At 36.1% G+C, this 19,888-nt stretch overlaps 1 protein-coding gene across 7 annotated transcripts in view; it reads right to left on the bottom strand.

The window, feature by feature from the left end:
- Positions 317-19,888, bottom strand: part of DNAJC10 (DnaJ heat shock protein family (Hsp40) member C10) — a 57,646-nt gene continuing 38,074 nt past the window's right edge. For 3 of the 7 annotated variants that reach the window (XM_021076312.1, XM_021076313.1, XM_021076314.1), the window contains 8 exons: positions 16,379-16,480; positions 14,746-14,901; positions 13,517-13,650; positions 12,549-12,602; positions 11,871-12,018; positions 4,353-4,472; positions 2,286-2,390; positions 366-1,163 (listed from right to left, as the gene is read on the bottom strand). In XM_021076312.1, the coding sequence (XP_020931971.1) occupies positions 1,152-1,163; positions 2,286-2,390; positions 4,353-4,472; positions 11,871-12,018; positions 12,549-12,602; positions 13,517-13,650; positions 14,746-14,901; positions 16,379-16,480 (831 nt within the window). In that variant the 3' untranslated portion in view covers positions 366-1,151. Of the gene's footprint in view, positions 1,164-2,285; positions 4,473-11,870; positions 12,019-12,548; positions 12,603-13,516; positions 13,651-14,745; positions 14,902-16,378; positions 16,481-19,888 lie in introns of all 7 variants that reach the window. The other 4 variants (XR_002339457.1, XR_002339456.1, XR_002339454.1 and 1 more) reach the window with 2 other exon arrangements.

The following is a 19,888-nucleotide window of genomic DNA, read 5'->3' as shown; positions in this document are numbered from 1 at the left end:
ACAACTAAAAAACTGAAAGTTGCCATTCTTAAGATTTCAGTAATTGATTTTCTTACAAAAATAACTTATTATGCCATCATTGATGTGAATATGGCAGCCTCTAGTAGTAAATAATTGGAATGTCTATAGTATTATGAGCTACAGTGAAACAAACCTGCAAAGTTAATTTTTTCTTAATTTAAATAATGAAGATTGGATAGGACTGAAAAACCACAACTATAAAGAAAAAAAGGCAAATATTAAATAAAGGATACACATCAGAACAGAGAAAGTCTAGAAGTCAAAAAAAAATTAGAAAATATGTTTCAAAAATCAATTACTATCACAGGGAAAACCTTTATGAAAGCAATTCCAAAACGACCATATATCTTTAAAACACAGAACTCAAAATACTTTAATTTGGGATACTGTACAATGCCCAGTTAATTGCTATAAATATTTTTTCCCGTTACATACTTATGGATGCTGTAGAAATCGAGAGGATTTCTTTACTTATTGTTGCAAAATTTTTTTCTCAAGTGAAAACTAAAATAAATTCAACCTTTAGAAAGCAAACAAACAAAAAAATGAAGAATCTCTTTACTACAATATAGCATGACAATAGGGTATCTGTTTACTTTCCCACACTGTATGTTTTTTAAATGAAAATATATGATCAGGGAATCAATTTCAGAGAATTCTTAGAACAGGTAACTGAAAACCAAGTTGTCTTTTCAGGCCAACCTCAAACTTTGTGATAAAATACACTTGGATAAATCTGTGTGTATGTAGATCACAGAGCAGGTTCATATTTGAGCCAGTCTAAATATCTTCCCAGGAGTCGGCAATCTGTGGTCATGGGCTGAATGTGGCTTGTGACCAGCCTATTTGTGTATGGCCCTGAGCTAAGAATGGTTTCCACAATTTTTAAAGGGTTGTAAACAAAACAGAAACAAAGAATATGTGACAAAAACCATATATGGTCTACAAAGCCTAAAATATTTATGGTCTGGACATTTACAGAAAAGTCTGCAGACCCGGTAGTTGTACAGAACTCAGGCAGTGCAATTACAAGTCCAAGGTAACGTTCATTTATTTTCATCAAGAATGAAGTAACATTCTGAAGAGGTCTCTTCTGATACCATCTGTTAATATCTTCATTTTCAACTTCACTAAAGTTCATCCTACAATAATAATGTAAAAGAGACTGAATTCCTTTCTCTTTCAACATCTAATGTTAAAAACAAACAAAAACACTGATCTAAATTTGACCTTTTCAGAAGAAATTACTCAATATTCTTATTTAATAGATCACCACACGAAATATACTTTATCTGTCATAACAGTGGAAAAGGGTATCTCACAGTTCTTACCTGCCCATGGCAGATAATACCAATTATAGTTTACCACACTTTCCAAGTCATATTTTGGTATGTTCTTTTTCTTAATTTTAGTTATGATATTCTATTTTAAGACTAATATTTTTTATTTCAAATGTTTAACTTGAGATAAAAGTCATGATTTAAAAAATAAAGCATCTTGAGAAAACTAACAGCCAAAACATGAGAAAAACATTTTTGTTCACTGAAACAAAGATAAAAAAGTTTTGTAACTTTCTCTTTCCTATCTTTTAGTTTTGGATAAAATAAAATTCATGAAGCAGGCTGTAAAGCTTCCTATACCTAGGTCTATAGGTCTAACATGACTCTATGAAGCCTGATGGTGAGAGGCTATGCTTTTCTTTTGTCTTTTCACCTTACAGGGAAAGAATCCAAGAAACCTCACCCATGACTGTATTAAATTCCATTCAGAAAACATGCCAGCACTCATAAACTCTGGTCTAAGTATGTCCCAGAAAGATAAATATTTAAAAAAGTAAGAAATGAATAGCCCTCTGAAAAATAGCAGCAAAGAGATTGCATTGCTTCTTGGTAGATTTATAATTCAAGAGGGGGCAACATGAATGTGGGTTCTAATACATCCTGACTATATTAAGAAAAAAGAAAACACGCTATTCAAAATGTGTTAGGAGGCTCCTGTATATTTATTTCTAAAACACAATAAAAACAATGCTTTTAATTTATGGCCATAGTCACTATTTCTCTGTTAAATGGTTTTACTTGTCCAAATTTCTAAGCATTTCAGTGTCTAGAGGCTATATTCTGATTGTCATATTTTCCAAAGAAATTTCTAACTACCTTACTACTTTTTGAAGCTTCATTTTACTGTTTATTGATACATGTATTGAATATATAGTGAGGATAAATTTAGATAATGTTTGTCAAAGTAAACTCTAGATTTCTTACCTTATTTCTCTTTCCATGATTTTGGAGATTTTCCAATTTTTCATATATTAAGGTAGTAATCTCTTTAGCATCTCTGGAATCTATTTGCTCTCCCCAAATATTTCTCTAAAATTAAAAATATTATTCTTATAACCTTTTTAAGTATCTCATCAAAACATGACATTTTTATCTAAGAAACTTGATGATAATATTCCTTAAAATTTCAATGTTTAAAACTCAAATTTAAGTAACTGCTGCTGCAAAAGCAGTTAACCAATAATTTACCTGAAATAACTACTAACAATACCATTATGGAAACATGTAAATTAATTCCTTGGTTAAAATACATTGCTAACTCCAAATGCCTCAAAGTAGAATAAAATGTCCCCAGAATACTCAAATTATTCTAATCTACAGTCACTGGCATAGACAAAACCCTGCCCAACTGTAACAATGGAAAGCAATATATATACTTCCTGGTTCTTATCTGCACACAGCAGAAAGGTGGTTAAAAAGCTGGGCAAGGGACAGGTCAATACATCCAGACCTGCTTATTTTGGATCTGGAGCCACCTGTTGTTTCCTTCTTCCTGGTGGGAACTCCAAACTGTATACTAGGATTTTGTTTTTCTGTAAAATTGCTCACCTGGTTTGTATTTCTCACTTCAGTCCTTATTCTGCTTTGGCCTTATCTGATGGACTTCTGGATGCCAACCCTGCCTTTCTGTTTGGACAGGGGTATTTTGGGTCCTAATCTTGTCCTCCAGGCTCCAGCGGACATGTGGTAACACCACGTTTTTAAACAGCTCCCTGTATCACCTTGTTAGTTCTGTGACTGCTCATTATATTGATACTTCCTTAACATCATTCTACCTGAATAGGGTAGAATGTCATCTATCATGTCATATATTTCCTACGTGTTCTGAGAATTGGGAAGCTAGTGATTCCAAAGGAATGAAGACTTAGGATCTGATATAAAACTCCTTTATTCTCATTTAGTTCTGCTTACCCCAGGCTGTTCTTAAGACAGAGGTAGCTTCCTCATAAATCAAAATGCTTCACTGAAAAAATCTAGATGTCTGATGACAAGTCTAGATTCCTGAAATTGTCTAATTCCTTTAGCTTTATATCAAAATAAATTATGGTCACAAATAGATAAGATCTTAATCTGATATCCTTTTTCAAAAAAGCATTATTTAAAATATTTGAAATTATTTCAATGTTTTACTAGGAAACATGAATACAAGGCAAATATTTGTCATATTACAGTTCTAATGTCAAAAATGTCTTATTCTTTTACTTGGGAGGACAGCAAAGGTTAACAAGTCCTCTCAATTAGCAATTATAATGACTGAAAAACATACACCTTTGTATCAATGACACAGGAGAGGTTATCACCTGAATTTTTTTCCCCCCTTTGGTCTTGCCTGAGCCATGAGGAAGTTCCCAGAGACTGAACTCGCACCACAGCAGCAACAACACCAGATCCGTAACCCACTGAGCCACCAGGGAACTCCTATTATCTGAATTTTAAGACCTACTGGTAGACGTCTAGTTTTTTTGTTGAGAAGAAAAAAGTTATTATCAGTAGCCCAAAGAAGAAATTATGACTAAACCAAGGAACTCTTAGCTTTTACAGTCTAAACTAATAAAGGTAAATGCTCAGATACTAAGGCTATTTCAAAAGTATTATGACAGTATATTCTTAGTTTTTACAAGAAAGAAAATTAGAAATATAATAATGTTAATTCTATGAAAGTGGAAAATACAAAATTTTACACAAAATCATCACCTTGAATTCTGTCACCCACAGAAAACCATTATTAGTATTTTGGAATGTCTCTTTAGTAGTTTCCCTATTCATGAGTATAAAAATTTTAACGCAATGAAGATCATATGAACTTTGAGACAGAAAATCTTTTAAAATCACTTGGTGTATACATAAAAAGAAGCTTGTTTCAGTTACATGCAATAAAATAAAAAATGACAAAGGGAAAGAGACTGGATAAAAGCATAACTCAGACGAAAAGCAAACCTTCTGAGCTTGGCCTGTGAAAGGAAAGGCACACAGAGGAAAGCCTATACGTACCCTTGTCCCTTCATAGGGATAAAATTTAACAGTTGGATAGGCTCTGATACCAGCTTTCTGGCAGGTTTGGGCATAAGCCTGACAGTCTACTTTTCCAGCTTTCACTTTTTCTTTAACCATCTGAAAAGAGAAAAATATGCTTTGTCATTCTCTTTGGCATATACTGCTTTGGCAACCACACAGCAATACGTACTACATGTTTAAAATATTTACAAACCTAAGAATTTATTACTTAAAATGTAGTTTTAATCTTTTCCAATTCAAACAAGATTGTTTCCAAATTCCTCTGAGTTCTAAAACTCCTATTTACCTATCCTCTGATAGCAAATAAACTCTCCTTTGCCTTATCAAGAAAATTGAGCTTTACCCTAAACTACCCCTTTCTTCCTGTTACTCACAGCTTGCCTGTCACACCACAAACATCTCAGATTCTGTCCTCATCCTCCCTCCTACCTCTGGTCCCATCTGCTGGGTGACTATGCCCACATTCTCTGGTGCCTCCCTGTCAGATCTTACTGCTCTTCGGCATATATGCAGAAGACCAGGAAAGAAGTTCTTCCTTAATTGCTCCGGTTTCTCTAGCTACAACACTGCTTCTCTTTTTTCAAGTAGTTTATTCTTTTACGATCTCCTCATCACCTGCTTATTGTCAACACAATTTAGCTAGCTTCTATTCTTACTGCTCCTCCAGTGAAACTGCTCTAAGTTAACAAATGACCTCTACTTGGCCAAACCAATGGACACCTCTCACTCCAAGAAGGGTGTCTGACATTGCTGACCACTTCCTTTCTCTTTGCTTTTCTTTCTTGGCACTTACATTTCTCTCTTGGCTATCCCATGCCTCTGGCCAGTCTTCCTCATTTCTACCATGAGGATCTTCTCCTACATCTGCCCCTCATGTCCAATCAGTTTCTTTTTTCCTTTCTTCTTCCTCTTTTTTTTTTTTTTTTTGCTTTTTAGGACTACACCCACAGCATATGGAAGTTCTCAGGCTAGGGGCTGAATTGGAACTGCAGCTGTGAAATCTGAGCTGCGACTGCAACCTACACCACAGCTCACGGCAATGCCAGATCCTTAACCCTGAGTCAGGCCAGTGATTGAACCTGCATCCTCATGGGTACTAGTCAGGTTCATTATTGCTGAGCCACTATGGACTCCCCAATCAGTTTCATTAATTTTTTCACTGTGAGAAATCCCCTCACCTTCCCCAACAATTTCAGTCAACCATGTACTGGCCTGCTTTGCCTAAATAAGCATCTTAAACACGACATTTCTAAAGTGAATTCCTTCCCCTCAATCTACTCTTTCTTTGTCCTGCTATGCACTCAGCTCAGGCCAGAAACTAAGGCATCCTAGACTTTTTCCTCCCACATTTGTCACAAACACTAAATCCTATTCATTTCTTATATCTTATATTTGTTCTGTTCTATGACCACTGCCTATCACCTCTCGCTTCAGGACAATTAAACTGTCTCTGCTGCCTCTAGTTTTGTCCCAATGGCTGGGGTACTTGAAGGCAGACTAACGTGTGCTAGGGTACCAGCGAAGCTGCAGGCAGAAACATTTGTGCACAGACAATCACTCAGAGTGAAGGCCAGAGAAATCGAGTTGACTTGTACTTTCAGTTATAGAAGGGAACCAATTTGTTTCTGGTGTTCTCATCTTTCTCTGGCCTTTTGGCCCATGTTCAGTCCATTCAAAGGGATCTTTCTAAAATATAAAATGGATCCTGCCCTAACAGTTCTCCTCCAATGCTGTTATAGATTTATAGATTACACTCTGAACAATACGAAATCACTGAAGCAGAGTGTGTAATCTGAGTAGTGTAGGCAAGCAGACCAAACCATCTCCTCCTGGCCAGTTTGTTGAGCCTCAGTTTTGCCTCTCCTCTTTTGTCTTTATCCTCTGGGACTGCTGGACCAACAGTGGAGATGCCTCAGTATGCTCCACTCTCTCATGTCCCTACATCTTTGCAAATTCTGACTTCTTGGCTTAAGGGTACTCTCCAGGCGATCTTTTCAAGTGCTATACTCCTAGCTATTCCAACATGAATGGTAATTCTCATCTCAAATACTAACTTTAATGTGGAGCTTTTTGTCTCCTTCAGGAATGACTCTGATATTCTTATTCCCATATTCTTATTTCACTCTAATTTCACTAGTAATTTCACCAGTAATGGTCCTGTTGATTTATATATATTTATTTGCATTTTATCTTCCAACTAGATTAAAGTCATATTAAAGACATGGAATTTTTGTCTTTTTTTTTTTTTTTTTTTTTTTTTAGTTCTAGTATTTGGCTTAATGCTTAGGTGTTAAGGATTTGTTGAATGACCTTTTCAAATAGTTTTCTTCTATATTCCCAATATAAGTGCATTACAAAATACATAGCTAAGTTTTTCAGTTTTTAAGTGATAAAGGAGTAAAACATTTTTGTTAGAATTACCAGAGAAAATTTGTTATGTAGTCAAACATCATAATGGTTAGAAAATGGCTGCAGGAGCTCTGGAGACAAGACGGCAGAGTAGAAGGACTCAAGCTCACCTACTCTCATGAAAACACCAAAATTACAACTAACTGCTAAACAACTATTAACAAAATAGACTGGAAGGTAACAAAAAAGATACCTACACCCAAAGACAAAGAAGCCACACTGAGATGGTAGGAGGGGTGCTTTCTCAGTATAAGCAATTTCATACCTGCTGTGTAGGTGACTCACAGACTGGAAAGTAACTATATTACAGAGGCTCTCGAATAGGAGTGAGAGTTCCAAACCCCACATCAGGCTCCCCAGCCTGGGTTTCTGGCTCTGGAAGGAGGAGCCCAGAGCATTCACTGGAGGCCAGTGAGGCTTGGGTGCAGGAGCTCCACAGGACTAGGGGAAAGAAAGACTCCACTTTTGGAGGGCACACAGGCTTGCATGTGCACTGGGTCCCAAGGCAAAGTAGGGACTTCATAGGAACCTGGGTCAGACCTACTTGCAGGTCTTGGAGGGTCTCCTGGGAAAGTGGAGGGACAGAGGTGTGCAGCTGTGGCTTGCTGTTGGGGCAGGACACTGGAGGTGGAAGTCCCAGGTCTTATCAGTGGTGTGTCTCCCCTGGAGGTGGCCATTTTGGAAGAATTTCCCCACCCATCAGTGCTGAGAAGCCCCAGGCCAAACAACAAACATGGTGAGGACAAAGTTCCACCCATTAGCAAATAGGCTGCCTAAGGTACTCCCCTGCACAGAGCCACCTCTAATCACACCCAAAGCCCCACCTACCAGTAGGCAGACACCTGTCCCTCCCAGCAGGAAGCCTGCCACAAGCCCTTGTATCAATCTCACCCACAAGGTGGTTAGAAACCAGAGGCAAGAGAGGCTCTGGCTCCATAGCCCGCAAAAAGGAGATCACACAGAAAGCTACATAAAATGTAAAGGCAGAGAGAGAGGAGCCAGATGAAGGAACAAGACAAAACCCCAGAAAAATAGCTAAGTGAACTAGAGATAAGCAACCTCCATTAAAAAGACTTTAGAATAATGACGATAAAGAAGATCCAAGGTCTCGGGGAAAAAAATGGAGATAAACGCTGATAAATTACAAGAAATATTTAACAAAGATAGAAGATTTTTAAGATTTAAACAAGCAGAAATGAAAAACACAATAACCAAAATAAAAAGTTCACTAGAAGAAACTAAGAGCATATTACAGGAGGCAGAAGAATGAATAAGCAGGTGGAAGAGAGGCTGGTGGGAATCACTAACATGGAAGAGAATAAAGAAAAAAGAACAAAAAGAAATGAGGACAGTCTAGGTGAACTCTGGGCAACTTTCAATGCACCAACATTTACATTACAGGGGTTCCAGAAGGAGAAGAGAAAGAGCCAAAGAAAACATGTGAAGAGATAAAGGCTGAAAACTCCCCTAACATGGGACGAGATTCACTCACTCAAATACAGGAAACGAAATGAATACCGTATAAAATAAACCCAAGGAGGATCACCCAGAGACACATATTAATCAAACTGACCAAAACTAAAGACAGAGAAAATACTGAAATTAACAAACAAGGCACCTTACACCAGCCAGAATGGCCATCATCCAAAAGTCTACAAACAGTAAGTGCTGGAGAGGTTGTGCAGAAAAAGGAACCCTAGTACACTGTTGGTGGGATTGTAAATTGGTTCAATCACTGTGGAAAACAGGATGGAGATTCCTCAGAAAACTAAACATAGAACTACCATTTGATCTGGCAGTCCCACTCCTGGGCATCTATCCAGAGAAAACCACAACCTGCAAAGACACATGTACTCCAATGCTCACTGCAGCACTATTTGCAATAGCCAAGACATGGACACAACCTAAATGTCCATCGACAGAGGAGTGGATCCAGAAGATGTGGCATATACACATAATGGAATATTACTCGGCCATTAAAAGGAATGAAATACCAGCATTTTTTGCAACATGGATGGACCTAGAAACTATCATGCTAAGTGAAGTCAGCCATACAATGAGACACCAACATCAAATGCTTTCACTGACATGGGGAATCTGAAAAAAGGACAGACTGAACTTCTTTGCAGAACAGATGCTGACTCACAGACATTGAAAAACTTTTATGGTCTCCAGAGGAGACAGTTTGGGGGGTGGGGGGATGTGCCTGGGCTATGGGATGGAAATTCTGTCAAATCAGATTGTTATGATCATTATACAACTACAGATGTGATAAATTCATTTGAGTAATAAAAAAAATGGAAAAACAAACAAACAAAAAACAAACAAGGGAACCCTAGTAAGGTTATCAGCTGACTCTTAAGCAGAAATTTGCAGGCCAAAAGGGAGTGCCACAAAATACTTAAAATGATGACACGAAAACACTTCCAAACAGGAATACTCTATTGAGCAAGGCTCTCATTCAGATTTGAAGGAGAAACCTATATACAGGCAAAAGCTAAGATAATTCAGCACCACTAACCCAGCTTTACAACAAATACTAAAGGAGCTTCTCCAGGTAGAAAAGGTCACAACTAGAAACAAGAAAATTACAAATGAGAAGGTTCACTGGTTAAGGCAAGCATATAGTAAAGGGAGGAAGTCATCCACACACAAATATGCTCTCAAAACTAGCAACTGTGAGAAGAGGAGGGTACAAATGCAGGATACCAGAGATGCATTTGTAACTATGAGACCAGCAATTTAAAAGACTCTTGTATATATATATAGACTCAAAACCTCATGGTAACTGCAAACCAAAAATCTCCAATTAATACACACACAAATAAGAAAAAGCAATCCCAACATAACGCTAAAGATAGTCATCAAACCACAAGAGAAAAGAACATAAGGAGGGAAGAAAAGACCAACAAAACCAAATCCAAAACAATTAACAAAATGTCATTAAGAACACACATATCAATAATTACCTTAAATGTAAATGGACTAAATGCTCCAACCAAAATACATAGTCTGGCTGAATGAATACAAAAACAAGACTCATGTATATGCTGTCTTCGAAGACCTACTTTGGTTCTGGGGACAGTTACAAACAAAGTGAAAGGATGGAAGAAAATATTCCATGCAAATGGAAATCAAAGGAAGCTGTAATAACAAAACTCATGTCAGACAAAGTAGACTTTAAAATAAAGACAGACAAAGAAGGACATGGCATAATGATCAACGGATTAATCCATGAAGATTTAACAACTGTAAATATACATGCACCAACACAGAAACACCTCATAAGGAAAAATAGGTAATAACACAATAATAGTGGGGGAACTTCAATAGCCTACTTACAACAATGGACAGATCATCCCAACAGAAAATCAATAAGGAAACACAGGCCTTAAATGATGCATTATACAACATGGACTTAATATATATTCATAGAACATTCTATCTGAAACCAGCAGCATACACATTCTTCTCAAGTGCATGTAGAACATTCTCTGGGACAGACTACATTCTGGGCCACAAATCAAACCTCAGTAAATTTAAGTGAAATCATATCAAGCATCTATCATGCCCACAATGCTTTAAGACTAGTAACCAACAAGAAGAAAAAAAAAGCAAAAAACCCCACAAACATGTGGAGACTAAACAATATGCTATTAAACAACAAATGGAACACTGAAGAAATCAAATAGGAAATCGAAAAGTATCAAGAGACATAACGATCCAAAACCTATGGGATGCAGCAAAAGCAATTCTAAGAGGGACATTTATAGCAGTATAAGCATATAAAAATCATAATTCAAAAAGATAACATGCACCTCAATGTTCATTGCAGTACTATCTACAATAGCCAATACATGGAAGCAACCTAAATGTCCACAGTCAGAGGTATAAAAGTGTGTGACACACACACACACACACACACACACACACACACACACAATGGAATAATACTCAGCCATAAAAAGAAGGAAATAATACCATTTGCAGCAACATAGATGGAACTAGAGATTACATACTAAGTTATACAATGCAAGACAATCATACAATATTACTTATATGTCTAAAAAAAGGATACAAATGAACTCATTTGCACAATAGAAACAGACTCACAGACTTTGAAACAAACTTATGGTTACTAAAGGGGACAGATGAGGGGGGAGGGATGGACCAGGGGTTGGGAATTGGCGTATGCACACTGTGGTATATGGAATGACTGGACAATAGGGACCTGCTGTGTATAGCACAGGAAACTCCACTCAATATTCTGTGATAATCTGTTTTGGAAAAGAATCTGAAAGAGAGTGGATGTGTGTACATGTACAGCAGACACCATCACAACACTGTAAATTAAACACTTCAATAAAACTTTTAAAAATGAAGAAAAAAAAGAATATATGTCAGGAAATGTGGTTAACAGCCAGAAAAGGTGCTATCTCAGAATCACCAAGGCAGAACTGAAGAAAGCAGACTGGCAACACAAAACTAGTTAAAAGGCACATATGATTAGGTCTACTTACTTATGGACATAGTTATTATTGATTGAATGCATAAAATTGTACCTTTTACGTAAACCCATGTTACCCCCTTTCTCTGGTAGAACTGCCACACATTATTTCTTTTAGGTCTCATGTAGATGAGATAGCTGTGAGCTCTATTCTTGGACAATTTCGAGAACTGTGTGGCTAAGCACAGTCTTACCCCAACCACCAACAACAAAGAGGACGGTAGAGGAAATGTATAGGAGATGACAGATTTGAAAGGCATTTAGGAAGTAGAACTGACAGGATCTAGTGACTGCCTAGAGGGCAGCAGAGTAATGGTGATGAAAAGGAAATAAAGAACAAGCAGAAGTGAAGTTTCTGGCTATTATGGTTAGATAGATGATGTCATTCAAGATAAGGGACATTAATTAAAAGCTTTAATAAAGAAGGAAGAAATCTACTGTAAAGATTACAGTCGTAGAAATAGAATGGAGTTTTTTTAAACTCTGAGAAAATTAAAAAATTGTATTTACAATGTTTTATCTAATTATTAAAACCTGCATGTGACCCCAACTTACTTAAGTAAATGGACAAGACTTACCCTAGCTAAGAGCTCAAACTCTGGAGCAAAGTTTTGGCAAGGTCCACACCAAGGAGCATAGAAATCAACCACCCAGTGGCTTTTCCCTTGTAAAACTTTTTCATTGAAAGTCTGAGGTGTTAGATCTATAGATGCTTGAGGTAAAAATCTGTGGTGAGGAATCAAAATTATTTTTCATTATATAAAACCAAAGCAAACATCTAAAGAAGAATATTGTAAATCTTTCTAAGTTTATGAAATGACTTCAAAGACTGATAATGTAATAAAGCAAAACTTTATCTTGGTAAATTATAATTCTTTATAAAGTACTTTAAAATGCTAGAACCTTAGGGAGTTCCCACTGTGGCATAGCGGAAACGAATCTGTCTAGGAACCATGAGGTTGCGGGTTTGGTCCCTAACCTTGCTCAGCAGGTTAAGGATCTGGTGTTGACAGTAGCTGTGGTGTAGGTCACAGACGCAGCTAGGATCTGGCATTGCTGTGGCTATGGTGTAGGGTGCTGCAGCTCCGATTTGACGTCTACCCTGGGAACTTCCATATGCTGTGGGTGCAGCCCTAAAAAGCAAAACATAAAATAAAATAAAATGCTAGAACCTTAAATAACTCAGTACATTTAGCTAAACACGTGACAGGAAGGTAGACAGCATTTATATAATAATACATATTTTAAGTACTCACCCTAGACCCCAGATTCTCAGGGAATAAGCATCCCTATTCCAACCATTGTAACTACTAAGAGAAGAAAAAATATGTAAGTTGTACATAGTATTTTCTATTACTGAATACGTTCAGAAAACAATCTCATTCTACCAATATAAAGGGTAACTTTAGTCAACTGACCTCATCTAAATCTCTTTCTCAGATAAACCTAGCTACAAATACTGCTTACATGGCTTCCCAAATATATTTCCCTCGTCTTGATGTCTTTTTGTGCTCCAGACAGACTCGAATGTTTAGATATCTACCAGACAGCTCCTACAGACACATGGTAATGGGAAAACCCAAAATGTCCAAAGCTTTAATTTCTGAATTTTTACTCCAGTTATTACTGTCAAATTTCTACTCACTTTAAGACCCATGTCAAAAGGCACCTCATAAATGCAGCCTTTCATGATTTCCTCTCATAGTTGTGATCCCTTTCTCCTTCGAATCTATGGTTAGATTTGAGTTTCTTACTTGAAGTGTCATACAGGGTTTGGAAATAGCATGGACACAAAGTCAGGCCTGAGTTCAAATCCCAACTTCAAACCTTAGCAGCTGTGTGACTTGGGGAAGTTATCTGTTATGTACATCAGTTTACTTATCTGGAATAGGAGGAAGGCTAATAATTCTTATTTCTCTGAGTATTTGTGAGGACTAGTGGAAATAATATGCTCAAAAAAGCCATCCAGTATAGCACCTGAAATCAAACAGGGACTTAATACATATTCTTCTTCTCCTTATTTTCTCCTTTATTAGACTGTCAGCTTCACAATCAATGGGACTGTTCATTGTTCACCTTCTAAATTTCTCATTAGCGCTCTATCTTAAACATGGCAGGCTCCGCCAAAGTACTTGCTGGTTTAACTTTTATTTAGTTAGGGTAACTTTTAAACTGTATAAATAAATGGTTATATAAATGTCTTCAGATTTTAGAGAACACTTACTGATACTGATAAGCTTTATTTGATTTTTGGGGAAAAAATCTTATCTCAGGATATCTCCGAACATTTTCTTGGGCACATAAAGAATGATATTGCTGGCAGTCTATACTGCCCACATTGATCAGTCCAGTTAATGTCTATAAAAGAAAAAAAATAGTCAAAGTAATTAGAATAAAATTACCTCCACTATTATTTTATGTTTATAATCAAGAAAATGTCACTGTGCAATGGTTACTATAATAATTATCTGTGATTTTCACTGAAGAAAAATTGGTAAGGGCTTAAAACATAATAGAACATTTATGGTAATGAACAGGAAATGTAATTTTGTAGTCAAGAGCTTGCTACAATTACTGTGGTTTAAATGACTGATTTTATTCATCTGTTAAACCAGGAAAGTTAGGTATCTCTAAAATTCAAAGTGTGGAGTTCCTGCTGTGGTGCAGTGGGTTAGGATCTGGTGTTGCCGCAGCTGCAGCTCAGATTAGATCCCTGGCCCAGGAACTTCCATATGCTAGGGGTGTGGCCAACAAACCCCAAAATAAACAAATAAGTAAAAAAACCAAAGTGTTAAGAAATGAAGAACTAATGAAGTTCTTTGCCATGGTATTTTAAAGAGAGACCATTTTTCATATGGAGACATGGGTTACAGATAGCATAGCAATTTATGCCAGAATTAAAAGAGTTTATTAGAAAGAGTTGAAAATTATATTAAATGTTAAGATATCAGAAATAAATTTAATTCTTTGGTCATTCATTATCTCAGAAATAATTATAAAATTATAATTGCATTTTCATTCTGGTATTTAAATAATTTGTTTTCCATCTTTCATGATTTATAAGATTTTATTTGTAGAAAATTTTAAAAACTGTTTCACTGATCAAGGCCACTTTTTCCCCTTACTTTTAAGGCTGACAATATTGTTAAGAAACTATCTTTAAGCTCTAAAAATGAAATAATAAAAAAAAGATAGTAGGAAATAAAGGGGATATTGGGTTCACATTTAGCAGAAATGTGGTCAAAAATGTACCAAGAGACACAGAAAAAGGGTAATTATTTTATACCATTCATATACCAGACAGAAACACAGGTGACTTCTAATTGGTATGTAAAAAACCATCAGAACTGTGCTAATCCAGAAGTGGGTTCACTCATTTCAATTCCAAAATAATTCCGTTAAACAAGAATTCTTAGTAAATGTTAAGATTTACAATAAACTATTTTACCATACCCGGGCCATTCTTTTCCATTCTGGCATTAAGACTTGACATGGATGACACCATGGAGAATAGAAATCAACCATCCAGACTTCGTCAGGTTTTCTTTGTCTAACTAGTTCATCAAAAGTGGTGGGTGTCAAGGAGACCACTGAAGGATTCATAAGATCCTTAAGAGAATACAGCTTTCATTATAACAAATATAAAAAGGAGTAGTTCATATATTCTTTGCAAACTGTATAAATAATACCTCATTTAGAAAATTTTTTGTTTTTTCTTGGAGTTCCTGCTGTGGCTCAATGGGTTATGAAGCCAATTACCATCCATGAGGATGAGGGTTTGATCCCTGGCCTCGCTCTGTGGGTTGAGGATCTGGCGTTGCTGTGAGCTGCAGTGTAGTTCAAGGATGCAGCTCGGATCCTGCACTGCTGTGGCTGTGGTGCAGGCTGGCAGCTGTAGCTCCAATTTGGCCCCTAGCCTGGGAACTTCCATATGCCATAGGTGCAGCCCTGAAAAAAAAAAAAAAAGGGAAAATTTCCTGTTTTTGAACTAATCAAAAGATACAACAGATATTTAAAGAGAATCTACAGTGAATTATTTTAAAAAGGAAGAAATGATCCTTATTTTTTAAGTTTGGATTTTGCCCATCAGTCTTCTTAAATCAAGGTGTATTTCCTTATTTCTATGTATCACTAAAATCATTTTAGGTAGAGAAAAGAGGAGACAAGAGTTCCAAGAGCTGCCCAGATGTCATAGGCCGTACAGTTCTTTCTGGAACCAATAGCTGGTTTGGAAATGACCCTTTAGTTATTAATGGAAAGCTAACTTTTCTACTTTTCCAACGTTCTGACTGGAGATATTAAGCTCTCTATAGTTCATTTGTTTCAAATGCTGTTTTAATAGAGCTTCAGTCTATCATGATGCACACTCAGGTAATCCTAACAAAGATGTTAGCTTCCTGGGGAAATAGTCAAAAACACCACAAAACAAAAAAAAACTATTATTCTGGAGGAGGAGGAAGAGATGAGTAAGACAGAGGACAGAATGGTCACTGAGTGGATAATAAGCTAGAACTGTTCATTTCTTTCTTAGGAGGCCCCTGTAACTGTTTTGGTCAATTACGACCATTAGTGAGAAAAAAAGAGATGCTGCAGATGTAGGGCACTTTTGGGCTCAAAACACAGAAGGCTTGGCAAAACTGCCTGGCCTTGAAGAAGCCCTCCATTGGTGGCTGGGGTAAGACTGTCCTTAGCCACACAGTTCTCAAAATTGTCCAAGAATGGGGCTCACAGCTATCTCATCTACATGGGACCTAAAAGAAATAATGTGTGGCAGTTCTACTAGAGAAAGGGGGTAACATGGGTTTATGTAAAAGGTACAATTTTATGCATTCAATCAATAATAACTATGTCCACTAAGTACAAAGCACTATACTCAGTAACAAATGAAAGATATACTTGCTATAACCTCTGAGAGTAAGTCTGTAACAGGAGCAAAACATTAGAAAATTAAAAAAATTTTTTTTCTTCTCAGAAAGTGTTCTGGCATGAAAATAATAAATCCTATTGTTAAACATTATTAAATATTCATACAAAGTGTATACATACATGGAAAGATTTATAGCCATAGGCTACAACTTAAAAGTACCTCTACGAACTCCAAGATCTGTTCAGCAGAGTGATGACCTTCATACTCATGAATGTTGGACTGGTTGAACACCACTGTTGTTGGATAAGCTTGAATGTTATACTGTTAGAAATGAGAACACATATTACACAAAGATTTTATACATTTTACCTATTTGTTTTAAATTTATAACCAGTTTGCCTTTATTTAAGTAACAAGATTTTAAGAACTCATTGCTAAATTTCTGGTGACTGAAAAATTTTAGTGTAGCCAAATTTAGTAAAGGAAATAGATTTACAGTTGCACTCTTAGGCAGTACACAACCCTTATTTATAGCTAGCTACTCCATTAGCCATAAAATCCATAGGTAATGAAACACTGAGAGGCAAGCATGGATAATTATGAGCTTGGTATTTTTCTACTCTCCTGAAGCACGGTAGGTGACGACGTAAAGAGCAGACTAAACTCTAGCTTCAGTGTTTTTTTTTTTTTTTTTTTTTTTAAACCATAACACTCCAACTTGTCTAGAAGTAAAAGAAAATCAAGGAAATACAAATACCAAGAATAAGGGAAGAAGTAATTCATGTGTACACAATCATATTTTAGGGTAATCATACCCTAAGAATGAGGTTGTTGTTTATTCTTTGTTCAAGACAATTTTTACGGTAAAAATTAATTTCCTCAGAATTATCATGAACACTAACCCAGCAAACACTTCTCTAAAGTTTTAATTTTTCTTTTTAAAAACGTTATAAAGAGATCCCTGTGGATTTGCTGTAGCCGAGCTTTGCATCCTCAATTTTGACAAGTACTCATTGGCAAACTAGAGTCTCTTACTAGGATTAAAAAATAACTTTAGAAAAAAATAATGGAAACATTTATCAAATTTTTGAAAATGAGCACAAAAAACCCATTATGTGAACAAAACAATAATTTTACCTAATATCTGATGTATTTAGCACCTTTTTAGCAATCAAACATGTAGTTTCCAATCTGTTCCTCACAACAATTCTATTCAGAAGCTAAAATTAGTAAGTCAACTTTATAGATGAGGAAACTGAGGTACTAAGAGATTAAATAATTTAGTCAAAGTTAACCAATTAGTAAGTGAATCCTGGCCTCTATTCCAGGTGAATTTGATAAAAGAGTTTGATACAAGACATTTAAAACCAAAGGCCCTATTTATTTTATTTAAAAAACATATTTTAATGACATTTCAAACATAATGAAGAGAGAAGATGATCTAACACACACCCACATATCCCTCTGCTCCATTTTGGGATGATTAACTTTTCTGCCGTACTGGCAGATTGTTGGAAGTTCTCGTTCTTGATCCCATTTCCTTTCCACTCTGACACCAGGAACAACCAATACCCTGAAGTAAGCATCTATACAATCCATTGATGTTCTTACACTTTTGCTACATACGTATGTCTCCCTAAGCAGTCTACTGTAATGTCTGAGTGTCTATAAAATTTCTATAATTTTATCATATTCTATATACTACTCTGCAACCTTTTTTCATTATATTCTTGAGATTTACCCACGCTGTAAAAAAAAAAAAAGAGATCTAGTTGTAAATCCTCTTTGGTTATTATACCATGTGCCTGGATAATTTATTTATTTATGTACTTGCTACTGTCAGCTAAATTTTTGTTAATTTGATGGATGGGGAGGGTGTATGACTATTGCTATAATTTGTACTTTCTTGATGACTAATGAAGTTGAACATTTTCCACATTTACTGAATTTTCTCCTTTATAAAATGGCTATAAACCTCATTTTTTCCTATTTTAAAAAACTGATTTGCAGTCTTTAAATATTCTGAACACTAAGGTTTTGTCAAGTTATATGTGCTGCAAATATTTCCTCAATCTGTTGTTTGACTTTAAAATGTTTTTCTTTCACTGGCAACAGTTTTAACATTTAACGTAGCCAAATTCCTCCACATTCATAATTTTTACTTAGTGTACGTATGCACATGCATGTGCGTGTGTGGAATGAAATTCCTCACATGGGACACGTGTAGATATCACTCTACATTTACTTCTATTATTTTTTTAAACACACTGCTTTTTAAAAATTGAAGCATAATGTAACTGAGTCATTTTGCTGTACAACTGGAACAAAATATTGTAAAATCTATTGATCAGTTGTACAGATCAATAGCTGTACAGCAAAATGATTCAAATATGTATTTTTCTGTTTATTTTCCAGTATAGGTTATTACAAGATATTAAATTCCCTGTGCAATACAATAAATCCTGGCTGCTTAACTATTTTATATATAGCAGTGTGTATGTTAATCTCATACTCCTAATTTGTTCTTCCCTCCCCCTGCAACAATAAGTTTGTTTTCTATGTCTGCGAGTCTGTTTTGTATATATTCTTATAAATTCATTCATTTATTCATGCATTTAAGCGGTGCCTATAGCATGTGGAAGTTCCCGAGATGGGATCAAATCTGTGCCAGAGCAGTGACAACCCAGATCCTTAACCTGCTGCACTACAAGGGAATTCCATTCATATATATGTGTTAGATTCTACATATAAGTGATACAATATTTGTCATTCTCTGACTTACTTCACTAAATATAATACTTCCTAGGTCCATCTATGTTGCTCCAAATGGCAATATTTCATCCTTTTTAATGGTCAAGTAACATTCCATTGTATCTATACCTTTTCTTCTTTTTTTTCCCTGTTTTATTTTTCTTCTATTTTTTTTTTTTTTTTGCTTTTTAGGGCCACACCTGCAGCATATGGAAGTTCCCAAGCTAGGGGTCAAAGCAGAGCTGCAGCTGCCAGCCTACACCTCAGCTACGGCAACATGGGATCTGAGCCACATCTGTGACCTATACTGCAGCTCACAGCAATGCTAGATTCTTAACCCACTAAGCAAGGCCAGGGATCGAACCTATATCCTCATGGATATTAGTTGGGTTTGTTGCTGCTAAACCACAATGTGAACTCCTCTTTCCTGTTTTTATTTAAAATTTTATTATAGTTGATTTATAATGTTCCTTCAATTTCTGCTGTATAGCAAAGTGACCCAGTCATACATATACATACTTTTTTTTTTAATACTACCTTCTATCATGTTCTAACCCAAGAGGGTGGACAGAGTTCCCTGTGCTGTACACTAGGACGCCATTGCTTATCCATTCTAAATGTAATAGTTTGCATCTACCAACCCCAAACTCAACATCTTCTTAAGCCAACCATATCATAAGCCAATTGCCAGTTGATGGGCACCTAGGTTGTTTCCCAGGTCTTGGCTATTGTAAACAGTGCTGCTATGAACAATGGGGTGCATTTTTCTTTTTTTTAAAGCAGTGTTTTTGTTTTTTCTGGATATACACCAAGAAGTGGGCTTGCTGGATCATGTGATACCTCTATTTTTAGTTTTTCAAGGAACTTTCATACAGTTTTCCATAGTGGCTGTACCCATTTACATTCCCACCAACAGTCAGTATAGCTGGATTCCCTTTCTCAACACCCTCTCCAGCATGTTACTTATAGACTTTTTGA

The sequence above is a fragment of the Sus scrofa genome, chromosome 15 (assembly GCF_000003025.6).
Source record: "Sus scrofa isolate TJ Tabasco breed Duroc chromosome 15, Sscrofa11.1, whole genome shotgun sequence".
In the NCBI taxonomy this organism is placed as follows: Eukaryota; Metazoa; Chordata; class Mammalia; order Artiodactyla; family Suidae; genus Sus; species Sus scrofa.
The sequence above is the reverse complement of the archived record's forward strand: the minus strand, read 5'-3'. Positions and strand labels throughout refer to the sequence as shown.